At 47.5% G+C, this 18,001-nt stretch overlaps 1 protein-coding gene across 2 annotated transcripts; it reads left to right on the top strand.

The window, feature by feature from the left end:
- The first annotated feature begins 13,072 nt into the window (after window positions 1-13,072).
- On the top strand, window positions 13,073-17,226 carry LOC112901295 (cysteine proteinase inhibitor 10-like). Of its 2 annotated transcripts, none has more exons than XM_025970177.1 (2): window positions 13,073-13,608; window positions 17,120-17,226. In XM_025970177.1, the coding sequence occupies exon 1, from the start codon at window positions 13,171-13,173 to the stop codon at window positions 13,585-13,587; it is 417 nt and encodes a 138-aa protein (XP_025825962.1). In that variant the 5' UTR covers window positions 13,073-13,170; the 3' UTR covers window positions 13,588-13,608; window positions 17,120-17,226. The 2 variants fall into 2 exon arrangements, with proteins under 2 accessions (XP_025825962.1, XP_025825961.1); XM_025970176.1 differs by lacking the exon at window positions 17,120-17,226 and adding an exon at window positions 13,963-14,039.
- The last annotated feature ends 775 nt before the right edge of the window (window positions 17,227-18,001 follow it).

The following is an 18,001-nucleotide window of genomic DNA, read 5'->3' as shown; positions in this document are numbered from 1 at the left end:
TGCCCATGCCGATTTAAACGGGCCGCGGCCCGGCACGACTGTCACAGCGAGCCGTGCCGTGCCCGCCCATGGGCCGGGGGTCAGGCCCGGGCACGGCACGCATCCAGTTAACCGTGCCGGCCCGTGCTATAGTGCTGGGCCAGGCCCGCAGCCCACCCCTCCCACAGTTAACAGGCAGTCAGGCACACAGCAACAAAGTTAATTTTTTCCACATAATATGATTCTATAAAGGGTTGTTTACATCACCATGCTATTACAAAGGCACAAGGCATAAGATAGATTACACATTCAAGCACAATGCACAAGGCACAAGATCACCATGCTATTATAAAAGGGTTGTTTAGAGTTGAATACAAAATTGGTTGCCTCATTAAAAACCTTTAGGTAAAACCCCATTTCAACTACATGAGGATAAAACCCTAAAGGAAAAAAGAGTACAACCCAACCCTTTTAGTGATCTTCGAGCATCGAGCTCTTTAATCTACAAAATGCAAATAAGAGCAGCATTTGTAACTTGAACAAGCTCCGAATTGAAGAACAAGGGTGGAGGGAGGAGCTTACATATAAGGGTGCATCAATCCTCATCTAGGTACATATTTTCCATCATTTCTTCGAGCTCCTTGTTCTGCATGTTGTGTTGCTGCCTCGCATGAGCTTGCTCCCAATCCTTGATCAGACTCAACCTCTCCACATGAGCTGGAGTTAGGCTTTGATGCCGGTCATCAAGCAACCTGCCACTTAAACTAAAAGCAGACTCGGAAGAAATTGTAGAAACAGGTACAGTCATGATATCCTTAGCTAAAATAGATAAAACAGGGTAAGATCATTTATGATCATGCCACCAGTTAAGAACATGAAAGGATGCATCATATTGGTTAAGCGAATCACTATCCAAATAAGCTGATAACTCAGAAATAGCAGTTGAAATTGTAGGCCTAGAACTAGCAGGATTTGGTGCAACAAAAGAACCAGGTGCACCACGAAAAATTAGACCCCAAACTGCCGGGTCATCACCTAGTGCAGCGGTAGGCTGTGAAGGCCTTTGCAACCTCAAAGCACCATATTTTGAATCATACTTTGCAAACAGGTTAGCTAACTCATTTCTAACATCATTGTAATAAGTAGAGTAATCATGATTGAGCAACTCAGAAAGTACTTGCAAAACACTGTTAAAACCATTAAGTTTAGCTCTAGGATCCAAAATGAAAGCAAAAGAGTACAACATTGGGATATTTCACCAATACTTCAAGAATTTAGATTTCATAGGAACAATCACATCTCTAAGCAGGTTATCATTTTCATATTGATTCAAGTGATTAGCAATTGCAATAATAGCATGCATCATCAATGGAGCAGTTGGATAGTAAATACCAGAAAGTGAAACTGTAGACTTGTAAAATTATTCAAGGAATTTGAGAATGTGTTCAGCAACATACCAATGGTCCTGTGTGAGCAACGTACCACTACCACTCTTATAGTTTGTGTGGATGAAAACAGAGAAGGTGTCCTTGTATGGCACAAGGTGCTTGAGCATTAGGTAGGTTGAGTTCCACCTAATGTTCATGTCCAAACCAAACTTACGGGGATGAACCCCAGCAGCCAAGCAATATAATTTAAAAGAAGCAATGTGCTGGTTAGAAGAATTAAGAAAGAAAATGGCTATCCTAAAATCATCCAGATATGTGTCCAATCGTTTCAGACCAGATTTAACAATAAGATTAATAATATAGCATGCACAACGCTGATGCAACAAAGAAGAGCCAACATATGATGACAAAGATGGAGTTAATTTATCCATAGCAGATGCATTAGCAGAAGCATTGTCAAGTGTAACAGATAGCACTTTGGATGTCAACTCATAGTCAGCAAGCACAAGTGAAATTCTCTCAGCAATGTTAACTCCAGAATGAGAGCAATCAATCAATTTAAAACCAATTATCCTTTTCTCTAACTTCCAGTCAGTAGTAACAAAATGCACAACCACATTAAGATAGTCTTCCTTAGCATTGCCACTCCATATATCAGATATCAAACACACACAAGATGCTTCAGACAATAAAGATTTAACTTCAGCAACTTTGGTAATAAAATAAGCATCAAGATCAGAAGTAGTAGTAGTCCTAGACACCCGTACAAATCTAGGATTATGAGCATTCCTTATGTACTCCTCAAATTCAATAGAAGCACCAAGACTCAAAGGCAAATCTAGCCTAGCAATCAAACGACATAATTCAGTTCTAGCTACTGCAGGGTTATACTCAAAGTGTGCCACCCGGCCATCAGGAGCAAAATGCAAATTTGTTTGACTAGTAGCAGTAGCAGCTTGTTGCTTACGTAAACAAGACCTAACATGCCTTCCCAAATGACCGGTACCTATGCTAGATCTAGCAGTTAATACTTTCTTACAGAATTTGCATTTGGCGCCATACCTCACAGTCTTACCATCGACGTCCTTATCGAGCGGGTCCAAGTACTACCAAACATCCGATGTCAACGATCTTTGCCTCTTGCCAGTGCCAGTAGGTTGGGTGCTCACGGTGCTCGGGGTAGGGCTCCGGTTCCTGATCGGCGTTGAGTCCGGCTGCGTGCCAGGGCTACCACCAAACAGGGGGTCGCCGTCGTCGCCAACATCATCTTCATCATCCCCGGCACACCCACAGGCCCGAAGATCGTCGTTGATGGAGCCAGAACCGGAGCCAGATCCGGCCATGGCGTGCGGTGGAGGAGGAATTGAGGGTGTGGTCGAGGTGGGGGTGTGGCCGACAGGAGGTGTCGGCACGGTGGAGGGGTTCTGGTCGTCGCGCAGGATCTGGGTGATGCGGCACCACGGTGGAGGAGCGCTGGACGTGGTGTTAGAAGCCCGGCGGCTGGCGACGTGCGGTGTGGCGGAGAGGTTGGGGTCGCCCGACGGAGGAGGTGGCGGCTCCTCGCAGGGCGGGCGGCTCCCGACGGAGGGGCGATTCGTGGCCGCAACCATGGCGCCGATGCTTGAGCTTCGTGCCTTCGTCTTCGATGGGTGGCAGCGGCGGGGCGGACAGGAGCTGGGCGGTACTGCGGCGGCCGGCGGTGGCGGCAGTGCGGTAGGGTTAGGGTTTGGAGTGGGGCTCAGGACAGGATCGCGAGGAGACGAGGAGTCAGGGTCGAGGGGAGTGGGACTGGCGGACTGGGCGACTAGGGGAGCTGGGGGGTCGGATAGAGATAGACTTAAACGGGCCAAACAGGCCGTGCTCGGACGGTGCCTGTGCATCACAGGCCACCCAGGCCGAGCGCCGTGCCACACGGGCTGTGCCTAAAAGGGCCATGCCGAAGCAGCCCGGCGGGCTTACGGCCAGGCCCAAGCATGGCACTGTGCGTGCTCCGGGCCGACCCGGGCACGATTAAGGCCGTGTTGGGCCGTGCTCGTGTCGGGCCAAAATGACCAGGCCACGGGCCGACCCATTTGCACCGGGCCAAACAGTCACCTATACCCCGAGCCGCGCTGGCTGTCGGTCGAGGCGCTCGCCATGGAGTGGCAGCCGAGGCGTCCTTGTGGGGTTGGCCGCTAGTGCCCGACGATGGGTTGCGCACGACTGCAAGCCTTGCAGTCGAGGGGCTGTGCTGCGAGTGCAAGGATTGTGGTGACACCACAGATGCTGGTGGCATGCAGGACAAGAGAGCTTGGAGAAAGCCATGCCCATTCTTCAGGCTGACAATGACAAGTCGACGACGGCGTTCGGCGCCACCTACCTTCTTGAAGGCATTGTCGTGCTCCTGCTGCAAGATTTCCGGTTGAAAACTCTGCTCTACGGGGCAAGCAGCGACAGCATCTTCAATATCGCTTCCTACTTGTAGGCGTCATCTTTGGAGGTCTATGTTGCCTGCTGTTGGTTTAGGCACCGCATCCTCGAAGGTCTATGCTCTATCTCCTCCTAACTTCTTATTGGCGAAGCTAGCACTCGCTGCTGGCTGGCATCGTGGTTCAGTGAATGTCCTCCTCTGGCGCCTTTGCTTTGTCGGCGTTCTCCCTGGTGGTGCTAGTGAATCAATTGCCGGGCGGTGTTTCCACCGCTACCGTCATTCCTCTTCATGAGTTCCTCTCCTTGGATGGCGTTGGATGGCTCTATGCAGAGCCCGGATATGTTGTAGGTGTCGCCATCAACTTCAAAAGGAGACCGTTGTGTCCAGTAAACTGTGGTTTGCATGTCCTACACCTCTCTTAGTCCCCATTCTGCTGGGTGGTCCCTCAGATGTAGGGCGGCAGTGGAGCGGCGTCGCTACGAGGAGCGGTGTGGGGATGCAATGGTCACAGTGTTGCTGGCAATTATGTTGTTCGGTGGTGGCATTAATCGAGGATCGGTGGTCGTCTTCAGCTTGTGACATGACTCGTCTTTGGTTAGTTAGCGAGTTGTGTATCTCTTATCGTTGTACCTTGGTGTTGGTGTTCTCTTTTCTCCCTGGTTTTCCCCCGATATGCTGAAATGTAATGTATATTGTTGGCTGCCAAAAGTCCTATCAATGAAATTTCAGGTGGGGGACGCTCTCCCTCCTGGTGACCATAAAAAAAACTAAATTCTCTCTTGAATGTATTCTTGCAAGTTTCACAAGGGGTAGGTGAAACTCCTTTGAAAATTAAGTCATTTGTTTATGTTCATATTGCCCAGCAAATTAAGATGATGATTTCAATTCCATGAAAAAAGAAACCTGTAGTTGTGTCTTGAAGCCTTCAAGAGCCCCAAAAAGGTCTACCTGCGGTTGGAGATAAAGGTTCAGAGAAGCCCAGATGTTTGGGCAAATTAGGAGCCCTTTGGGAGAGCTCAAATAGCAGCTCCAAAGCCGGCTCCGGCTGAAGCCCGGCCAAATGGGTGGTTTTGGAGCGGCTGTGTGGTTTTGGAGTGGCGCTGTGCAAAAAGCCATCGATGAAGCCCAAAACAGCTTTCAAGGTGGTGGTGGGGCCACAAAACGTGGCTCCAACAGGCTCCTTCTCTTGAATCCTTTAATAAAAATAAATAAGGTGAAGCCGTTTTACCAAATATTTTTGAAAACGGCTTCAGCTCCAGCCGGAGCCATTTTTGGAGCCGCAACCTTGCCAAATGGACTCTAAAGTTGTAGCTTAGAAAGAGATGTTCCAGTGTTTCTTGCAACTGGTAGGTGTAAATAATACAGTCATAGGATTCAAGCTCCATAGTTTTTCTCTTCGGTATACCTCGGTCATTGAGCAAAAGCTAAATCAAGACCTTATAGCTAGGAGAAGTTGTGATGGAACTAAACTCTGTGGCTTTAAATTTGGAATAAGTCTAGATAACCCCCAAACTATCGAGAGTAGAATACTTCACCCCCTGAACTATGAAACCGGGTATTCTACCCCCTCAACTATCCAAAACCGGTCAAATAACCTCTCAAACGGTTTTGAATGGTGGTTTTTCCACCATGGCTGCTGACGTGGACGACGAGTGGTGATGGCCCACATGTCAGCCACCCCTCTCTTTTCTCTTCTCATCTGCTCTCTGTGCCCATGCTGTTACAGGGCACGACCATGGTGCCTGCGGCGGTTCTGCACGCGTTCCAACAAGGCTGGCGGTGAACGCGGACCGGTAGCGCGCGCACGGGCTCCAAGGGACAACAGCGAACCAATTTGGGGACTAAAATAGGGGCGGCAATGACCTGGTGGGAGTGCTCACCGTGGGGTTCTTGGCAGCGGCGTTGGGTGGCTCGGGCTCGCCAGTGGGAGAACGCTCCAGCGCACGACGGTCCTGGATGAGGCTTCAGAGAGGTCGATGGGGCGAAGAAGGTGCTGGTGGCCTAAGGAATCGGCCCAGGACAGCTCCGAGGTGGCAGATATGGGGCAGTGGCGTGATCAGCTGGAAGTAGAGGAGATGCTGGGGCGACGGAGTTTGCGCGATGGGCCTCCAAGAATGCCTCCTCCTCCTCCTCGCAGTCTGACCAGGTGGCGACACCTACACGGGCAAGCATGAGCCTGGCGTCCTCGGCGTCGGGCATGACGCTGCCACGGAACCATGCGAGCACCGACCGCACGCTCCGCGTGGCGCGATCATCCTCCGAGTTCGGCCGTACCTTGGCGCCGCCACGCTTGGTCGGACACCATCCGCGCGACCTCCCGGGCGTCCGCGGATGCCCCGGCGATGGCATCCCCCGGCATCAGCAAGTCCATCGGCGGCTGCAGCGAGATGGCCTCGCACGGGCATAGAGGATAGAGGAGAGGAGAGAAGAGAGAGGGGCTGACATGTGGGCCATCACCACATCGTCGTCCACATCAACAGCCACGGTGGCAAAACCACCGTTCAAAACCGCTTGAGGGGTTACTTGACCGGTTTTGGATAGTTGAGGGGGTAGAATACTCGGTTTTGTAGTTCAGGAGGTGAAGTATTCCGCCTGCTATAAAAAAATAATGGTAAAAGATTTATAATATATTTTTTAACGTACGTTGTGATGCCCACAACATCCTTGCAAAATCTTAAACTAAAATTCTACTTGTGTGTTGAGAAATAAAAAAGACAAATTATAATAGGAGGAAAATTGAACCGAATGAAATAATTTAGGGGCCAAATTGAAACAAAAAATAGTTAAGGGAGTTATGTGAACTTTGGTCATGTCAACGAGACATACTTTTCCGGTGAGTGATAGGCGCGGTGCATAGATAGTGGTGGCACGGGTTGAAGGAGTCAAAGCAGGATGCCGATAACTACTAGGATCAATGGGTGAGTAGGTGTGCCATTGGATTTGACGAATCAACATACTGAAATTCAGGTGCTAGGTAGGCTTGAAACCCTCAAGTGACTATAGATAGGTCCATTGCTCAAACATGAAAATAATAGTATGCCTCTTTTGCTAGTGTACACAGGGAGAAAGGGTACTACTACATTTACAACTGTTTTCTTTCTATTTTTCACCTCTTGCCATTGTATATAGGAAAAAGTCCAGATTACTCCCCTCAAGTATCGTCAAAGTCCAAATAATCCCCTAAACTATTTCTTAGTTCAAATTACCCTCTAAACTATGTAATTTGGTCCAATTTATCCCTTAATAAGATTTATCTTTTTATTTATCCATGCACAAGCGAAGTAATAAGTTAAAGCTTTGCAAGATGATAGGGATATCTTAACATATTTTATAAAAACATATCAAGAATTTTTCATCATTATTTTGATAGGGTATGATATTTAATCATACACTAACCCTTATGATATAAAATTATAAAAAAATAATGACGAAAAATTCATAATATATATTTTTTGACATACATTGTGATGCCCCCTATAACTCTGCAAAATCTTAAATTAAGATTGAACTTGTATGTGGAGAAATAAAAAAGATAAATTATATTATGAGGTAAATTGGACCAAATGATATAGTTTAGGGGGCCAAATTGAACCAAAAAATAGTTAAAGGCATTATCCGGAGTTTGATCATACTTGAGGGAGTAATCTGGACTTTTTCCTTGTATATAAATCTCTAAAGAGTTGAAGAGAAATATTTCTTTATCTTCTGCAGCCAGAATGGAAAGCTGTTGATTCTCTTCGGAATGTCTCTAGTTCACATCTAAGAGCTGCTGGGTTTGCAAGAAGCCAGCTGTGTTTTTTAATTCTTAGAATAGCACCCATAACCCTTCAGCGTTTGGGCTGAAGGCTCTTCATTTTGTTCCAATCAGGAGATAAAATCGCCCACTCTACCATGACAACTCGGCACGGCTCCTGCTTGCGCCAATGACTACTTCCATAATTCGTCTTGACTAAGAAAACTAGTCGGGAGCGGACCTCACACCGTCAATAGCTAGTCGGAATCGACTCCAACTAGTCAGCTTCATCGGCAAATCGCCCATAAATCAAACTAAGTCATTTATACCTTTTCCGATTTGTTCATCACAGGATCAGCTACTATTTTGGGTACGTCTCTTGACGAGAGTTACCCTCGGGGGGGTACACCATGATTGAATACTTTTAGAGTTTGCTGACTAACAGCCCACGCGCTTGGTACACCGAGTTATGTCGGGCTCACAGCGGCTACACCCTACAGACATGCACGCTGCAACATATGCTCTCGCCGACTACTTTATGCGCAACGCGCGTTCTCTTTGTCGCATGTTGACTTCTTATTTCTGCATTCGCTGTCTTCTCTTAGCGGTTTCTAAAGTACTCGGGTAGCATACGCCTTAATCCGTGAAATCTTGACTCTTCTGTACGACTATGTTCCTAAGCGTGCACGTGATCAGCTCCTTGCGCTATGGGCTATGGCTATCAGTGATCAGGTGCTTAAACGTAACAGATAACTACTTGGGGAAATTACATGGCTTGATAAGAGCAAGATGTGATATTTTATGATGCATTTTATAATGTCGGGATTCGCTCCCGACTTGATATCATGTATATCGATTATAACATATTTTTATGTTTACCTTGCAGGGGACCAGATCTAGACCATGCCGCTGGGTGAGGTATGCTCCCAATAGCTGTCTTACTCGGCCATCACTTCATCGGCTCAGACCACTCGGCGTGCTAGCAGCGACTTGGCCGACTCCCAGGCTCGGGGGTTGGCGTCACCGACTACGTGGCATATCTCCTCTGATTCGGCCGGTACCTACGCTACTTGGCGTACCTTCAGTGGCTCGTCTAGCTCCCATGCTTGGGGGCTGGTCGCGACAAGGCACTCGGGGTACCTCCGGTGGCTCGTCTAGCTTCCATGCTCGGGGGTTTGGCGTGACAAAGCACTCGGCGTACCTTTGGCGGTTTGATGAAGTTGAGAACAGGGTTTGGCGTGACAAAGCACTCGGCGTACCTTTGGCATTCAAGCACAAGTGCAAAGTAACTAGTAAGTACTCAGAGATCCTAATAGTGCAATCCAATTTGTAACTTTGCTAGTTTGCTTAATGCTTATTAACTTGATTTTTATTGTTTCTACTTGCTATAGAGGATTGGAGCCTTGAAGTTGGAGGAAGTCTGCAAGGCAACAAGATTACAAGATTACAAGAGTGGAACCGTGGAAGTCAAGACAATGGCTTTCTCTTATCTGTTTTTTCATGTAATGATGTATTCATGAAAATTATAATGTTGAACAATTGAACCTATCTTTAGCTAGAGCTGGCTGTACTCTTTTTTCCTTGCTAGGATTTTCTCACAAGGTGTGAGTTTTTACCTAGCAAGATTTTTAATGAGGCAGCCAAAACTACTATGAAACAGCTCTATCAATACCATTTTGCTATTTCTGTTAAGCCATCTGATGTACTGATGTGTGATGCTGCTGCTTTTTTTAAAGTTTGTTCTACTTTATTTCTGTTACATATATTTTTGTCTGTCTTCTTGGTGAGTTTTGGAGTTGAGGGAGAGTTTTTTTTTTGTTAACGTGCTCCGGGCCAGCATGGCATGACTGTTTGGACGTGCTTTCCGGGCCAACCTGGCACGTAAATGAGCTTGTGGGCTTGTGCTTGGACTGAAGGTGCAGCACGTGGGCGGGCACGGCACGGCCCGAATGATGATCATACCATGCTCGGCCCAGTCCAGTCGTGCCTGGCCCTGTGCCAAGCCATGCCGGGCGGTCCGAATAGCCATCTATAGCTGCAGCTACTATGCTCGGCCCAGTCGAGTCGTGCCTGGGCCTGTGCCAGGTCATGCCGGTCGGCCTGAATGGCCATCTATAGCTGCAGCTACTGAACTGACGAAACCTGCAGAACACAGCAAAACAGCCGAGCACACCAAAGTGATGTTGCACTGAAATCTGAAGGCAAAAGCTTGAAGCAGAAACCAAGCTGCAGCTCCACGCCAAATCGACAAGGGACAAAATCAAATCAAGTCGACTCAAGAAGGGAGCTGCCCCTGTTGTTGGCCAGTTGGCCTGACTGCCTGATGGTCAAGCTATTAACCAAAAAGAGGTAGCAGCTTCAGCAGCGAACTGACGACCATCGATCGCACTGCTGCTGTCGCTGAAAATCAGAGGGAAAAACCAGAGCAGATGCTATTGCTGTCATCGACACAAGCAGAGCTGAAGAACAGGCCAGATGCTGCTAGCTTGAGCTGAGATGCTATCAACTGAACCTACACAGAAGAGCCGAACACTTCAAGAAAAATCGATCCAGCCGAGCTGCTGCTAGGATTGACAGAGAAGAACTCGGAGTGTTCCTCTTCTTACTGACTGCCGGAGAGGGATACTTTGACCTGTAGAATCGATCGAGGCGGCAACAGCTCAAGACACAAACGCACAGAACCGACATGAAAGCCCGGTGCTCTGGAACGGAACAACAGCAGGCAAACACAAGCACGAGCTCCACAAGAATTCTCAAAACTCGATTAAATCCAACTCGATTCATACAAGATTTGAACCACAGCCTCACTAGATCATGGGCAATCCATTCCAACCGAAAACACCTAAAAATGTTGAATTTTTAGCTCCAATTTCACAAGATCCCAAGAACCCTGGAAAAAGAGGAAATTTAGGGGGGGGGGGGGGGGGAATTGGAACCAAATCGCAGCCAAATGTAACGAACAAAATCCCCTAAAAATAGCCCCGGAAAAACCGTAAAAGATAAATTTCAGATCATGGGAGAACAGAAGGATTTGGTACGAAATTGATCTTTGGATTATTTCAAGATGTCCTGTTACAATCCACTTCTGAAGCCCAATCAAAGCTTGAATGGAAAAAATCTCAAATAAAAAATCCTCCCTCTCTCGCTCTCTCAATCTAACCAAAACTCTCACACACCCAAATAACCTCTCCAAAGACATGGCTGCTCCAACAGCCCATCCACAATATACATAAGCGCCTAACAAATATTCAAAACGCCATTACATAAAGCACATAACCCAAATATCCCTCAGTAGTAAAACCGTCCAACTTTTTCTAGGAGCACCGGACGGATACGCCGCTTTCACGATTTTGCTTCGCCTCGACACAAGCTTCGCGATGGCGCTACGTGCCCTCCATCACCGCCATCCGGCCGCACCGAACACGCCCCCGATTTTGAGGTCCAAACCGGAAAACCTACCTGCATGGTAGTTTTGACGTCCAAACCACCCAAACTATCCATCTCCACTTGGTCACCACACGACCCTCTCGATGTCGACGTGTGTCCGGCCTCCGCCAAGTGTCAAGACGCCTTCAAGTCTTTCACGCTCTTGCACACGGGCAGCCTACTCAAACTTTCCATCACCTTGCTCCTTGACTTTTCCGACGCCGTCTTCATCCATGTACTCTTCTCTTCAGTGCACCGCGTGGATCGTCCATGACTCCGCCTGAACTCCTCAGGTCCCTTAGTCCAAGCCTACTAGCGCCCATCCTTCACTGCCCTTGGTCCATCGGTATGAACCTTTCGTTTGACCTTCATTGTATCCATCGACCGTCACGTCGCATCATGTACCTGCACATCTCGAGCCAAGAGATACATCCATCCACACAACGTTGTCAATCACTTATCCTTGTCTTGAGCCAAGAGATACATCCATCCACACAACGTTGTCAATCACTTATCATCCAAGGATGACCACTATTGGTCCTCACCTTGATGCTATCTTTACTATGGAGATTTTCCATGAAGAAAGAGTTCTCCTCATTCCTTATACATGCATGGTCATCGTCGCTCCACACTAAGGTAGAGAGTCGATAGAGAGTCGATGAGCCTGCTGTCGAGCCATTAAAACTCCAACACAAGGTGTCAGGCTTACAAGTGAATTCACATCGTGTGTTCAAGAATGACATTTGAATTAAATTTAAGGGATTGAATATGCGACGGATTTGAGAGTGGAAAGTAAGGAAACAATGGCCAGCGAAGTCGGCGGGAAGACAGTAGCATGTCCATAAGCTAGCTTCGGCAGCAGTGATCTGTCTGCTTGAGACATGCTACAGAGCTCTAGCTCCAACACACGTAACAGCTCGCAAGAGGTGGCAGGTCGCCAGAGGTATAGAAGAAAGCTAAGGTGATGAGCCTGGAAGAGCTGCGTGCTGCCTGCTGCAGTTAGGGTTCCCATTCCCAAACGATATATTGTTGGCATCTGACTTTAGAAAAGGAGCATTCGTGGACATACATGCATCCTAGCTTCGCTTCAAGTATGTTCCTGCATGCATCTGCTTGCAAAGTCTGCAATATTATCCTCTCGAATGCAACGGTCGCACAGCCTCCTCACATTTCAATCAGAGAGGATCTGGAGGAGATGGCTTGCAACTTGCATGGTCTTGCAGAGATGAGATGGAATGAATTTTTTGGATCGCCCGTGACACATGGTTCCAGGGAAGGAAGAAGGGCACCACACTGGATCTCCATGCATTGTATCCTTCAAAATAGGGGCTGGGCACATGCCTTTGCCTCCTAGATGGGGCCATTTTATTAGGGGTGGTGTGGTACGGCGACTGTTTTTGGCCTTGTTCTACTAGCTAGCTAGCTTAGGGTGGCTTGCAAGTAACCTCTAACAGTAGCACCCTAAGCTTATCCTCAATTGTCGGTTTTGAATAAGAAGACACACCGTCTCATTCTCGTAGACCAGTGAGGTGTAAAACAAAGGCGCTCTAATATTGGAAATACTACCCTCCGGGACTTATATATATATATATATAAATATTAAATTGATCCTAGATCACTAACCTTATATGCTATTTGGATACACCTAGGTAATCCATTAGCTAGCTAGCTGAAATTAGTTGGATTGTACCGGCTAATTGTATGGTAGTTACTATCTAGCTAGTAAGAAGGGCTTTAGCTGCACATTAGCTGACCAATTTAGATTTACCCAGCTAACATTAACTACCTACATGGATCCAAATAGACCTTTAATTAGGCACTATTCTCTCACATGTTAAGCTTAACTGAACTGCTTTAGCTCCTTAAGTTCAAGGAGCTTTGGTGCATGTTCAAATTCGTCTTGCTTACCATGCATGGAAACTGAAATTTGTTATTTACATCTAATTACACTTTACTACTTTATTACTACTGTTCCTCTTTTACAAAGCAACAATATAATGGAGCTAGATGTATTCTCCTACTTGGGTGATCAGATTTTCCGCCACAATTTCCGCACACCGAAGCATCATATTCTTTTGTTGTCATTGGTTACGCAAATGGGCAACCTTATCATAGTATTCACATAGTATCACTGCATGGCATTCCCATTCTTGTCTCCAACTCTATATATACTCAGTACACGTTAACCAAACGTCCAAACCCACCCCTTCACCTTCACCGTACCACCAGACGCAATGGCAAGAACGGTGACCACCTCCACCCTCCTGCTGATCTCCCTCCTCTTCGTCGCCACGGCGGCGGCGCACGCTCCGGCGCGCGCGGCCGCGGTGGGCGGGCGGAGGGACATCAAGGACGTGGCCGCCAACAACGAGGTGCAGTCCCTGGGCCGGTTCGCGGTGGCCGAGCACAACCGCCGCCTCCGCCGCAGCGGCGGCGTGGCGACCAGCAGCGACCCCGTCACGGTCCTCCTCTCCTTCAGAGCGGTGGCCGCGGCGCAGGAGCAGGTCGTCGCCGGCGTGGCGTACTACCTCAAGGTCGTCGCGAGGGACGACCGTGGCGGTGGCGGCGACAGGCCGTTCGACGCCGTGGTGGTCGTCAAGGCGTGGCTCAAGTCCAGGGAGCTCGTCTCCTTCACGCCCTCCCCCAAGTAGGAGGTCGCGCGAACGAGCTAGGTGCTGTATCCACATGCGTTGTTGCTTGTTTGTTTTGCGTTGCTTGTGCGTGTCACTGTGGCTATGCTACACCTACTAGCAGCTATATGGTGACATATATAGCAGATACAAACTGAATAAATTTGGTTCATGTTATTTTCAAGATCAATATAATGATTGGGTTGAATTGCTTGGATTCACTAATCACTTTGAGTGATGCTTGCTGAAACCGTAGTAGTGTTTCCTGGTTCCATCAGTACGACACATAATGCATAGCCTATGCCTGAATATTATTTCATTTCAATTCTTTAGTTGAAAATTTGTTGCATATAAATTATGTATTTATGGACACTCCCGTTTATATGAGCACACCAGGTCACAAAAACAAGTTATGGAACAAAATTTTCACTGGAAACTCCTCTGCAACTGGATTAGATTATTTGATTGGCTGGCAGAACATCTGGCTATGCTTTGGAGGAGAAGCAAGAAAGGCAAGGGCAAGGGAGGCTGCGAGTTTGTTGGTTCTAAAAATACGGGTTACTCAGACGACCAACATAGAACGGGGGCTCCTATCTGTTTACGGAAGATGGGAAGCCATCGAATCGCACAGCCCGCTAACAGCCCACTCGTTTCTGGACTTCTTTATTCCTAACTTTTTCATTCCAAGTGGACTAGGTGCTGGGACAGCACTTAAACACTCGCCAGTGCGGCTTCGCCAGCCAAGGGCAGAGCCCGCTTTGGCGAGGCAACCGCAATGGTCACCATTGAACTCAGGCCAACCACGGGCGGTGATTGCCCTTGCGCGGCCCCAGCAGAATCTGATGACAGGTCCACTGTGGTGGAGGGCATGCTTTGCCTCCCTCACAGTATCATCCCCGACGGCATCCTCGACCCTTCGCTTTGAGTGCTTGGGGTTTGAGGAGCTACCAGAGCAGAATCAAGAAAGTGGGAAAATTTAACAAAACTTAGCAACTGCACATCGAGCAAAAGTACTCGCCAAGGTCAAGGAAAGAATGCTCACTTGGGTATCTCATCTTCAGCGCTACCTGGAGAAGCACTAGCCCTACGCTTCCGGGTGGCAGCCCTTGGTCCCTTAGGGTGATTCCGCAAGAAACACCACCAGGAGAGCTTGCGCTTTCTTAGGAGGTCTTCATGGATTTGCCCTTGATCACCTCGGACAGGGTGCGGTCATCGTCAATTCATCACCCTCCTCTTCCTCGCTTGTTGCTGCGATGGCAAGAGGACGGGCGGAAGGGATCAAGTGGCTTGGGCGTTCGATGTCTGGCATTCGAGGCGTGCTCGTATACACATTTATATCATCTTGTAACAGGTTCAAGATATTGTCAGTACACGTTAACATCTAAGGACTAAGAAGTACTCGATAGAAAGACACGACTACTTACCCTTACATGTTTAGGAGAATTTTTTATGGTAGACAACTTGGATGGCATATAGGGCACCGTCCCGGCGTCATGAAGTACTTGGCTTACCTACCTCAAGGCTTTAGCTTGATGAATTTGCTCTGCAGAGAATCGAGATGGATCTTTGAGGCCCATGTACTCGAAACCAAAGCGAGTGCGCTGTTGCAGCGGTTGAATTCATCTGCCTATCCAAGAATACATCACCGAAACTCCGGTGACTCCCTCATCCCTGAGGACCTTAATCTTGGCAAGCAGCTCGTTGACTTGGCTCAGCTAGGGGGCTTTCCTCGTCCACCCTCCAGTTATTTTTGGGACTCCAGCGGTCCTCTTTGGGAGTGAAGGCGCGTGTTTCCAATGTAGAACTAGCGTTCTTTCTAACCAAACAGGCTAGACGGAAACTTGTAAGGGATGTACAACTTTTCCATCTCCTACCTCAGTTGGAGACTAGCTCCTCCGACTACTTCTATCTTGTTAGCACTGGATTAAGCTCTCAGATGGAAAAGATAACATAACAAGTCGAAATGGGGTTCTATCCTAACAAGGCTTCACAGAAATATACAAAGATAGCTATGTGGAGAATTGAGTTGGGATTTGGTGGTGAAGCTGGATGCCATAGTGAAAAAGGAGGCCGCGGAAGAAACCAGAAGTCGGCAACACTAACCCACGCTCAACAAATGCTGGAATAGCACTATTTCATCAGCCTTTTCATACGGCCTCTTATCCCCAGTGGCGGCGTGCCATTGGATGATCTCCTGGGACTAAAGCAGTCCTTCATCTACAAGTGCTTCCAGATCGGCTTCGGAGCACTTACTTTTTCTCCACCCGTCCCTAGTGGTGGCGACGGGCTTGGATTCCTTCCCTTTCCCCTTGGAGACGCCTTTTTTGCCCACCATTCTTGATGTCACGAGCTTTTTCACTCGCATGCGCTCGGGGGCCGAGGATGAAGGTGGCGGAGACGCGCTCGGTGGAAGCATGGGCTCTCAGCGACTACTTTCTGCACAATAAGGAAGTTGGGACTAACCTAGATCTAATTATGGGAGCGGCGGAGGCTGCAGGATAGAGGAAGATGAAAGGTCAAAGCAGTAAGAATGCAAGCGAAGGGGTGAGTAAACTCTAAGTTACCGCGCGGTTAAATAACCAGCGGTGGCCCTGCAATTAATATGTGGAATGTGAAGGGTTTTTTCTCTCGGCATAAGATTTGTTTGGACCGTTAAATTCGTGTTACTTTGGGAAAGTTATTTGCTTAACCATTTTTCAGGGACGTTATCCCGAAAAAGGGGTTTTCGAATTTCCGAACCAATTTACTTATTTTAACCATCAAGTTAAATTCTTATTTTTTCCACAATCTATGCCACGACTCTTTGGATTCTTCTTTCCAAACCTTGAAATTTGAATTCAAGCCTCGAGAGCAGCGGGACACGTGTCATCCATATCTTATTTTTAAAATTTTTGGAAGATAAGAGTAGAAGATTCAAGATTAATTTTGACCTTCAGCCTGATTTTTTGATTCAACCTAAGGCTCATGGGCTGCTCCATATGGAGTGCGAGTTTAATCGCACCCCATATAAAAGAAGACTTGAAAACTACTCGGCGCATGAGCAACTCACAGCCTCGATACACGATACAGCCAAGAAAGTACTCAGAAGACACCTTCATGACGAAGTTCGGAAGAACTTAAAGACACCTTCAGAAGTACTCAAAAGCCTGCAGTACTAGACTATGAAGAGCTTGGAGGCTTGTCGACTTGGAGCCACGGGACTGAGCTCATGGCGTACATATTCTAGGATAGGGATGAGACATGGTCTGCACCCTACACCAGTTGTAACTACTCGTACATGAGTAGAACTAGTCAGAACAGAAGGAAACTACCCGAGTAGCATTCGGTTAGGACTCCTAAGCTCGTATTTGGCTAGAACTTCATGTAACCCTATCCCCCCATACTATAAAAAGATGGGCAAGAACTCCCCCAAACATTACATCATCTAAGGCAATACAAACCACCACAACAGAACATTACGCTCTTGGCGGTCTGAACCTGTCTAATGTTTCGTGTTCCTTGCACCTTCGAGTTTTAGTCTCAGCGACACCTTACCTACAATTTACCACCTCAGGGGTATCTTTCGGTGGGCTTGAAGATTAAACACTGGCGACGGAAGGTGCTATCCTCTCTACCCCGACCTCGTGAGTTGCGCCACCGGCGACCTTCTCCCCCTCGCCTAGATATGCAGCAAAACTGGAGACTCCTGCTCTTCGAATGTTGGCCTCACCGAGTAGCCGTAGTCGGTGGTGACAAAGAGGCGCAAGATGGCGACAGCTACGTGGCCGCTCATTGTTTTTTGGTATTGCAATGTATTATTTCGCATGTCGCAATAAATGATTTTGGATGTTGCATAAAAATAATTGAGGTATTGCTAGATGCCTTTTATTCATTATCTTCTATAGCGATGTTGCATTAGGGTTTTTCATGTTGCAGCAGATGATGTTTTAGTGTTCCTGCTTTAATCGGAAATATTTTTGGAAGTTGCGATGAAGTGGTTTATACATATGTTGCAATTGTTGTCTATAAATGTTGGACTTGTAGTTTCTGAATGTTGCAGTGCAATATATTGGTGTTACGGTATTGTTCCTATCTGATGTTGCGGTGGAAAATTTATCCATGTGCTGATGTTGCTGGAAACATCCCTCGATTTTGATGAGAGGCTTATGTGTTGATGTTGCTTGAAGCATCGTTGGATGTTGCGGTGGAAGTTTTCAATTACATCAGAAGGTGGCTGAATCATGCATTCTACTAATCTGGATTGCACATACGGGGAAACAAGCAGGCCACAAGTTTAGTGATGCAGGCAAATTATTTGAGTGTGTTGGAACTGAAATGAAAATACGCTGTACTTGTGTCAGTGAGGCCTAGTGAGGCGGGCCTAACTGGGCTGCTTTCTCCAGCCTCCCTCCATCATACACAGGCCTACTGGGCCGCAACCTGTAAAGAATGGAGA

The sequence above is a fragment of the Panicum hallii genome, chromosome 7 (assembly GCF_002211085.1).
Source record: "Panicum hallii strain FIL2 chromosome 7, PHallii_v3.1, whole genome shotgun sequence".
Taxonomy (NCBI): domain Eukaryota; kingdom Viridiplantae; phylum Streptophyta; class Magnoliopsida; order Poales; family Poaceae; genus Panicum; species Panicum hallii.
The sequence above is the reverse complement of the archived record's forward strand: the minus strand, read 5'-3'. Positions and strand labels throughout refer to the sequence as shown.